The sequence below is a fragment of the Thermobia domestica genome, chromosome 9 (genome assembly GCF_964235325.1).
Source record: "Thermobia domestica chromosome 9, izTheDome1.hap1.1, whole genome shotgun sequence".
Lineage (NCBI taxonomy): Eukaryota > Metazoa > Arthropoda > Insecta > Zygentoma > Lepismatidae > Thermobia > Thermobia domestica.
The window spans coordinates 186,226,680-186,237,018 of record NC_137462.1 but is presented as its reverse complement, the minus strand read 5'-3'; the positions used below and the strand labels follow the sequence as shown (position 1 = coordinate 186,237,018).

The window sequence follows — 10,339 nt, the reverse complement described above, 5'->3', positions numbered from 1 at the left end:
GTTAATAAAATATTGGAATCGTAAACGTTTGCAATTTGCCATATAGACGAGTGTTTCTTGACTTACTTAAAAGAGCAGTCTTAAGTTAGTGGCTTGCGCATTCGTTTCGTGAGTTAGGGGTCTGTGGTTCGACTCCCTACGAGGATATTCAGAAAAAATTATAATTTAGAATGTTGATATTTCTAATGTATAATAACATTAAAATTTCTCTCGTTCTTACAAGTTAAAGTTGAAACGACTTCCTTCACAGGGGAAAAACTAACAACATGACGTCACAGTCTGCAAGCTCGATTCCTACTGTTTGAAAACTTTGGGTGTTTCGCAAACAATTTATGCATGCAAAAGGGTCATTCTTCAGGCCTAGTATGAGTCATAAATTGGTCTGAAACGTCATTGTGGAATTGTTTCTAAGTTGTTCCCCCCTTACTAGAAATAACAATAATATTTTCAACACGTTCCATATATTCGTTCAACAAAAATTGGTAAAAGAGGAACTATTCTTTTTTTATATTTATTTGTATATTTTGTTAAAATATCAATATAACACACACATAGTCCAATGCCTTTTACCCAAAGAGAGGGTGTTACTATGTATCGTGATGAAGACAAATCCTACTTAGTTTTCGAAGGTTCGATTTTCATATTGTCCAGAAGCTGACACCTTCTTTCCCCTCTCTTTTCCTTCCAAAGTATCTCTTATAAGGGAATTCGTCCTTATAGAGGGTCCAAAAATTTTCTTTTCATTTTCCTAACTTCAGTATGCTTATTTGCATTGGAATAGGACGTAATATTGAGATATCTAATATTCAATAATAATAATAATAATAATAATAATAATAATAATAATAATAATAATAATAATAATAATAATAATAATAATAATAATAATAATAATAATAATAATAATAATAATAATAAGGGATAATAATAATGGTATTAAACGTTTTAAACTAATAATATACTAACTTGTAGAATATGCAGATGTAATTATAAAAGCTTTGCTACAAAAATATATACCGTACACAAACCATAATTCAGTGGGCTCTGAAATACAAAGTAAGATAATAACGTATAAGATTCAGTCTACAGATCAATTGTTGCTTAAAGAGTGGCATACACTATTTCGAGAATCGAGATAAGACGAGAAATATTTACGATACTTTTCGCCTCGTCTCAATTCTCATCTTCAAAGCGAGACGATATTTGATTTAGCCTTGTACCGCCTCGAATGTAAAATGTTAAGTCACATCCCGCTTTTATTTGGTTTGTTTTAGAATCGAGATGAGAAATCCCTCTTCTCATGGGCAACATTAAACAAAACCGAAATATGTTTTGCCTAATATCACGTTTCTGCTTGTAATGGTATTAACTGAGCGATAATAAGTTTCTAATTTCAAGTTCAAGTATTGAAACATCCGAGTATTCAAATATCTGAATATAATAAAACGCGTGTCATCGCCGATTAATCACCATCAGAATTCCTTAAGTAATAAATATAAAAAAAAAAACGCCCGACGTGGATTTGATCCAAGAGCCTCCAGATTACTGGTCAAGTGCCTTGACTACTGAACCATGATCACTACGCTATAAATGATTCGTCTTTCGTCTGGTTACGTTATGGGGCGTTTACACTTACTCGATTTGCGTTCGATTCAGTTGAATTGACGTCACTTTCAACTTAATCGACCGTGTAAACGGGACTTCAACTTAATCGCTTGTTGATCGAAGGCGACTAATCGACTGGCAACTGAATTAAAAGACGTTCTATTTTCTGTGGTTGAAATAATTGAACACATCCATCAATCTGATTCGGCCTAGTTGCTTCGATTTAGTGGCAAATGCAGCGAGTGTAAACGCTCCATTAGGTTTCTTTGCCCCCGCTTGCAAAGTGCAGGGGGGGATCCAGGAGGGTGATCGGGGCGATCGCCCCCCCAGAAGAAGGAACTTTCTAATTTTGAGTTTTGAGCCCTTAAAAGTAGCAGTATAACCCACCGCCCCCCCAGAAATCAGTCTTGGATCCGCCCGTGGCAAAGTTTTATGTTATTTTTCTTCGTTTCAATCTTCGGCAAAGTTTATATTAATAACATGAGTTGTTCTTAAACCTTTCGTTCACGTTTGTTTCTTCTCCACACGAAACTACAGATATGACAAATTTAATTCTCATAGTCTGCTTTTGTTTCAAAGCGGTCGCCATTACCTAGTCAAAGACATGTTCGCCACGATACGTATTCTATTCTAACAGAACATAGACCTTAGCTTCCTAAAGTCGTAATTTTCTTCAAGTGGCTTAAAAAACATTAATATTGCTTAATTAGCTATTTGTTTTTCTCTTGCAATTACGGTTTTCCCTAGTTCATGTTTAACAGGATAACTCTGAGCAACAGGTAACCTGTCGGCTTTCTTGGGCGACATCTTTAAATTATGGCGCGCGGTTCAGGTATTTTGTTATTGGTTGTATCAGTTTTTTCTTTTTTTTTTAAAAAAAAAAGGTTTTGGCTCAAGATTTCGATCCCATATAGAGACTTGCTTTTAGTTGGATCTGACACAACTATAATATGCTCTTATTATGCCTTAACAGTATATTAATTAGCATAATATATTGCATCTGTTGTGGACCCTTTAACAGTGGCGGCGTTGGATGTAAAAGTGTGAGACACGTTTGTTTTTAACACATTGTTTCATATATATAAGTAATTTGACAAGAGCAACGCAAGAAGGTACTATCCCTTCTTACTCTTAAACAACGAAGGCGTAGAAACAATTTGATTCCTTGGTCATGAACGTCTTATAATTCTGTCTGGAAAATTTATGTCTGTCTGTCTGTATTGTATGTCTGATTAGATTATTTAACATCAAATTTGCAAAACAAATATATAGAAATGATAATGTTAATCATACTCGTAGTCAGTGGCGTATTTACGATTTTGTTTCGGGAGGGGCTTTGCTAACTTTCGGGGGGGGGGCTTTGCCTGGAAGTGTGCAAATTCTGCAAGATATTTCATTTACTTTACTATACTAAGTAGGATTTCGGGGGGGGCTTAAGCCCGTAAGCCACCCCTCTAAATACGCCACTGCTCGTAGTAATGGATAACGAGATTTTAGAAAGTGCCAATTTTTGTGCAATTAAAAAATAACTTGTGAAAGACTTTTCTTTTTTGCTAAATGTCCTCTCAATTAGTTTCAAAGCGGTTGAGTAACATATCGAGGCCTTGCAAATATGAAAGTACGCTGAAATTGTTGTGTTCCAATAGGCAACTTTTGGGCCATTTTACGGGACAATTAAAAGGCAATTCTAGTTTTCTTAATTCCACAGGAAGACAACCAATACGTACTCACCCAACAGCAAATATATGTCACCAGTTTTTCTATGAACCAGTAACACATACAAAAACTTAACATTTCCAAATGAAACTATATACATTGAGGGGTCAATTCAAAAAAGTGGGGATGCAACTGCCCCTCTTGCTCCCTAATTGCCGCCCCTATTCATTAATAAACACTTGTAATCAGTTATTTAGAATATAATGTGAAATACATTACTAATGCAGGTTATTCTAAACGCAAATAACTTTATATTCTGCTATAATTCACATAATACAAATATAATTAACAAATTATGAATTCTACAAGTGTTTTATCATCGTCTCCGTGGGTTTTCTTGGGTACTCCCGGATTCCTCCCACATTTTCATTCCACACTTCTTTCACCATCATTCAGTTGCCTTAATCATAGTCTCCCTTAACCATAACCTAAAGAGCATAATCACTGGATGTTAAACTGGAAGATTTTATGTTATTTTCATATATTTTATATGTAACAAGGGGTTAAACACTGAGTAATGAACAGGAGTGGCTTCAATGCTAGCGATGCGATGCGGTTTCCTTATCGTCAGGCAATGGTGCCAACTACCCAAGCTTGTTAATCTTTGTACAAGAATTATCACCGATACATGATGTGCAATGTTAGTCTTAGTAATGATTTCAGAAGACTTTCCCTGAGAAGAATTTCGATATACAAGAATTGAAAAGTACTGCAGTAATACTGGCAATCCACATTGGCCCCGAAGAGGGTGAAATTCCCTGGTATCTCCCTGACATCATTAATCTCATTCCTGTGTATTCTAAAAGTATACTGGTATTGGGGTCTTCATTTGTGATCAGTCATGGGAAAATTTGGTGATCGCTTCGCAACGCAAGAAAGGTAACAGACAATTATTTCTGAAACGATTATCGCAAACTACAATGCTAGTTTTGCGTTGTTTACAAAAATTGATACGGAATGAGGCGCTTTGGGACATTTTCATAAAATTCTGTAACGTAATAATTCATATTTTGAAACTTCATCGCTATTTTATTTGTCGAAATTCGAATTTAATAATACTTTCAAGACATAACATGAACAATAGAGTTTCCTTTAAGACTATATAGGACATTAAAATGGGAGAATGATAAGACATTAATGATTTTTTATTGATATTTACTGAGTTGAAAAGATTAATAGTTTCAAGTGTTCAAGTTTACACTAGATCGATAGTATGATAATATTACATTCTTTCTAAAGCTATACCTTTTTATTTTCCATTACAAATAACCAATCTTCATAAAATTTTGTGTAATGCAACGCAATGGAGAAGAAAACTCACGGGACTAGCTCGCACAAGTGGATCGGGTATACCAAGTTATTACCTTAACTGGTTGGCAACATTGCTGGGATGTGACAGGTAGCGCACCGGAGTCTTGCTGTGGGGTATTTGTATCAAAATACTGGAATTTATTATTTTTGTTTCGTAATTTTGAATATACAGTTATAACTAATCTAAAATCTATATTAATGTTCAATGGATAGCAAAGGAAGGAAAGTCATTGTATGTGATAATGGAACAGGGGTAAGTGTACTGCTTATCTTTCTTCTTTTCCGGTAGTGATCGTAGTGCAAGTATGAATCACTTCTGTTTTATTGCTTAAATATTGGGTGGTTCTTCATATTAAAAGCAATGTGCCATTATCAAACTTATTTTATCAGGCTAAAATTATCACAAGTGGGAACCCTACATTTCTTGAAATAATTGTTGCAAAATTATGATTCGGTCGCTAATATTTTTCTTTACTTGATAATACCGATTGAGCATAGATGAAGTTCAAGGAAGGCACCAGAAATGATTGTTGAAGAATTAGAATTCTTTCATGTTTTTCTTATAAATACAGTTATATTTATACACGTTTTTAGGCTGGTATTTAGTATCTCCCTCAATCTTGCACATTCAAAATCTCCAGTGTTACTTCACAAAATTAGCTGAACGAGCGAAGGAGGTTAGAAGCCCCTTATTGTCCGTTTTTTACTACCTTTGTCACAATTTAAACAACAACAAAAAAGTTACTCTGTTCTGGAGCCATGGAACGAGTTGGGGGAGATACTAAATGCCATCTCCTTTTTATAGCAATTGACCGAACACGCTAAAAACAAAAATAAACCAACCTATGCGAGGTGGCCACTGAAAGCACTATTAATGCTATGAAACCGAGCAAAAACATGCGGAGGCTCGCACAGAGGCCCGTCTGGAATTAATAGACGCGTCAGCGACGGTGGATATATGAGTGATTGCATTTCAAATCGTCCAGAGTGGCCCACACGACTGTCTCAGATTTAGTTTATTTGGGGTATGGGGTTAAGTTTAGAGTTACCCCTCCGTTTTTTATAAAAATCAGGAAATTTACATGAGAAATGAGGTAAGAAATGATAATTTGTAGTTTTTATTTGATGTTTAGGAATGTAAGTTCGGCAGGTGAGTTATGTTTAATACGAGAAAAGATATGTGGAATTTAGTACAATTTGCCGGATGCGGAAGCATTGCGGAAGGTTTCAGCAGCATGGTAGTTGTAAAATATGGCGAACAGGTGTAACGGATGCGCAAAAATAATGAAGAAAACCTTTTAAATTTTTGTGAAACACACGGAGTTTTGAAATGAAGTGAAATGTAACAATGTTTAATACTTTGAGCACTGTTTTTTGTATGTTGCAAAGTCCAAGGGCAACTTCAGACTGGAGGGGCAACTCTAAACTTAAGCCGGGGTATGTTTAGTACAAGGAGTTCAGAAGCACGTAAAAAACGCAAAATTTACAGGGGAAACGAGTGATGCAAGTGCTTAGATGTAACATAAGGTAACCTAATCTAACATAAACTAACGTAAGTTAACCTAAACTAACACAATATTAGTAGAAATAAGCGAAATTCTATCATTTTTTTTAGAAAATTATGCAGGACTCCTACACTAATATAACATAAACTAAACTAACCAACCCTAACCTAAACTAACCGAATGTGAACAGAAATTACCAAAATTGTAACATTTTTTAGAGAAAAGAACTAGACCCCTTCTGCTAAACATAGGTCGTTTATTTTTTAAAATAAGAATCTACATACATAATTAGTAGACCCATATTTTTTCTTTTTGCTGCAAAAAATTTTTCTTCAATATTCAGCCTTCCAAAATGCCTGCCCTCCTCTCGGATTGCTCGAAGAACTGAAACACATGTCAAATTAAAAATGTTATTGTAGAGAAACGAGTGTACTTAGTAACATAATCGCAATGGCATGAAGAGTATAAAGTTGTATGTTTCAGTGGTGGCCAAAATTCGTCTATTGGTCCAATAGGGATTGCGCAACTCAGTCGCAGTGTTGCAAACTTTGTGAAATTTTTGCTAACTTCAAACTTTTTTTTTTCTCATGAGCAATATCAACTATCTGCTTCTAGCATCGAAATCTACTCCATAAGGTCTCTTGAAAATGTAAAGGACTTACGTTTCTGATTATTACATTCCACGTTATAGCATGATGAAAAGCTGAAAATTTCATTAAGACGCCATGTTTGGACGCCATTTTGTCAAAAACCCCACCTTTTAAAAATCTGAATTTTTTACATGTATTGGAGAAGTACCTAAGTATTTAATATCCGTTAACCGCTCATGCGGCTGAAGCCCCTAACATTCGGAATTCATTATTGAAATTTCGATTTTTGTACTTGCAATGTAAATATTTCCTATGGGCAAGTCTTATACACAAGGCGATTTGAAAGGCAGTATGAAAATTTTGAGAGGTGAATCCTGACATCAAATCCAGTAGAAAAGTTCGTATAAACATGAGTCGAATTCCGCTTCAGGTTCAGGTTCAAGGTATTTTCCTTCCTTCTCTTCGGAAGTTTGGATCCTGGAAAAAAAGAAAAAAAAAGTAAGTACTGTTTTTTTTTTTTAATTTAGCGTTTTCCATTTTCTTTTTCCACCAAAATTCAAGAAGTTCTTTGGTTTTTTCCATTTCTTTCTCACTTAGTTCCCTTCCATTTACATTAAAGCCTAGCCTCCAAGCTAATTTAACCAAATTTCCTTCCTCTTTCATTTCATCGATCCATTTCCATTTTTCCTTGATTTTTTGGGTTTCTTCACATTTTAACAATATGTGTTCTAATGTTTCATCTTCTTTAAAACATAATTGACATTTTTCATTCACTTCTTTAAATTTTTTCAGTCTTACCCCTGTTTCAAGGCTCCCTGACCTGGCTTTGAAAAGTAAAATGCTTCCTAACTCATTGTTCATGTAATTTATTTTCTCATAACTCTTTTTATGTGTGTATATTCCTTTTAAACTGCTCTTCTTAACAACTTCTTCATACCACTTTTCCTGCGCTTTCTCTTTAAATGTTTTTTCTGTGATTTTTTCCCAATTTTTATAATTTTCTTCTCTATGCCAGCGGGTAGTTTGATCATACTTTCTTTCTAATTTCCTAACTCTCCTAAACCATTTCGTTTCGTTTCCTAACTTTCCTAAACCGCTTTGTTTTCGAATTACAGGGTTTCCAACTCAGGACCCAAAATCGACTCGGGACAATAGAATATATATATGTATATATATGGGTTATTCTATTTGAAAGGGGGTTTTTGAGGGTTTGAAAAACGAAATTTTCACAGTGTTCAAAATCATTATTTTCTTTATTTTTCTGTTTGCTATAATGATTATATTAACATCAATACAGTGGTTCAACACGAGAACCAATATTTTGAGAAATATTGGTAAATTTAAAAAATGCTCTGAACGGAGGTGACAGCTAATGGAATGGATCAGTCTTTATACCAGCATGGATGTGACATCAGAACAAATGTGACAAGACCATCTCTTTCCAATTGAAAATTAAAAAATTGTAACGAATTTCGAAAACGGTAGTATTACATAATATAACATTAGTATTACAGATGTGCTTAAATGATTGCCAATGTCCAGAACTCAATTGTTGACATTAGCATTCAAATGAAGTACAGTATTTTCTTTAACATATGCTATCCTTAATACGAGGGTGGATCAAATATAAACGGGATTTTATTTCTTATTTAAATTCATTTTTTGAATACCACAAGTCACTTACAATTTATTTTTCCACATAGTTTCCTCCTTGGGCAGCTTTTTGATGCCTTCATTGTAAAAAGAACAGCGTTGTGTCACCAGCCAGTTGCGCACGAACTCTTCCACGCTCTCGTCATCTTCAAATCATTGCTCTCCTAGAGCTTCTTTAAGCGGTCCGAACATATGGAAATCGCAGAGCGATAAGTCCGGGCTTAAGGAGGATGTTCAAATGTAGTCCAGTGCATTTCCTGTAACTTCAAGACAGTTCAAGCTGCAGTATGGGTCGCGCATTGTCGTGCAGGAGCAGGATCTGTCGGAGCGATTGGTCTCGTCTTTTGCAGCGATATGTATCTCTCGCCTTGTTCAACAGCTCGCAGCAGTATTCAGCATATATTGTGAGTCGCTCATGTATAAAGTCAATCAGCAACAGGCCTCACCGATCGATAAAAAAATGGTTGAAAGAACCTTTGCAGCTGACAGTCGAGTCTTGGTTTTCACTGGTGCTGTTTCCCCTTTCCTCCGCCACTCCTTACTGGGTTATTTGGATTCAGGAGTGTAGTTGTGAACCCATGTTTCGTCATAGGTGACGATCCGACTCAAAAATGAATCACCTTCTTCCGCAAACATTGCTTTAAGCCTCCAGACGTCCAGACAGACCTCCAAACGTCTCAACTTCAGATTTTCGGTCAAAAGGTGAGAGACCCATCTGTAACACACTTTACGGAACTGTAGGTCGTTGTTGATGATTGCTTGACAGCTTCCATAGCTGATTCCGATTTGTTCTGCAATTTCTGATACTGTTACTCGTCGATCGTCGTCAATAATGTCTTTAACTGCACGAATGTTTTTATCCGTAATGCTGGTCCGAGGATGGCGATCGTGTTGGTGATTTTCCACACGTTCTCGTCCGTCCTTGAACTTTTTATGCCAGGCATACACACGCGTCCTTGACAATGTTTGATCCCCGAGCTGTGCAGTCAATCTCTGGGAAATTTCTGCCGCTGTAACTCCTTCACGAGCAAGACATTTTATAATTATGTGTTGCGCAGTGGAGGGGTGCACTTGTTGCTCCGACATCATGAGCGGTACTGACGAAATGGCGGGAAATATCTAACAGAACGCTCTATCCACTCCCAGCGGTCCCGCCTAAACATAAGCGAGCGGCCAGTCTTACCAACTGTTGATGTTCAGAAACAAAAATCCCGTTTATATTCCCCCCCCCCCCTCTCGTAATTGTTTATTATAAATAGAAGAAATACGATTGCGCATTAAAAATATAGCTAGTTAAGAGGCCTCATTGTGACGAAATTAAACTTCCGCTAATTTTATAGATTTTGTGTAATATCTTCAAAATGGATAAAATTAATTAAAAAGTGGAAGCTCATTGTACTCGACACTATTTTTTTTGCATGAAATACCGTTATCACGACTCACCTATGTACTTTCGTTTTGCAGCCATTATTTAACGTGAAAATAAATGTCGTATCTATAAAATGTTCGCAAAGCGAAAGCAGATTGGTGAGTCGTGATAACGGTATCTCATGCAAAATACTCTTGTCTAATATACTGCTTTTCCACTTTTCGATTAATTTAATCTATTTTGAAGATATTACATATCACATCCCCTCCGTGCACGCAGTAATGAACGGAGGTGACATTACTTTATACGCACGGAGGTGACAAAGTCCGCCATTATGGCACGATTAAGATATACCCCTAAGGTTAGATTCTGTTTGCCCTTACTTTCAGCATTAATTCTTAAAGAGTAACTTTATGATTCAACTAAATTAAATTATCATCTATACATACCTTCTTATAATTTCGAACGGAGTTGACAGCTTGTGTTGAACCAAATTATAACAAGGGCGATTTCAGACTAATAAAAAGGAACAATCACCACCAACAAACTTAGCTCGCTTAACTGGCGCCTTCCTTGGAAAGTTTCATAAA

General features: G+C 35.8%; 1 protein-coding gene across 2 annotated transcripts in view; it reads left to right on the top strand.

The window, feature by feature from the left end:
* Window positions 1-4,688: 4,688 nt before the first annotated feature.
* Window positions 4,689-10,339, top strand: part of Arp2 (Actin-related protein 2) — a 115,612-nt gene continuing 109,961 nt past the window's right edge. The window contains exon 1 of one of the 2 annotated variants that reach the window (XM_081725637.1): window positions 4,689-4,885. In XM_081725637.1, coding sequence (XP_081581763.1) covers window positions 4,838-4,885 — 48 coding nt within the window. In that variant the 5' untranslated portion in view covers window positions 4,689-4,837. The remainder of the gene's footprint in view (window positions 4,886-10,339) is intronic. The other variant, XM_081725638.1, reaches the window with a different exon arrangement.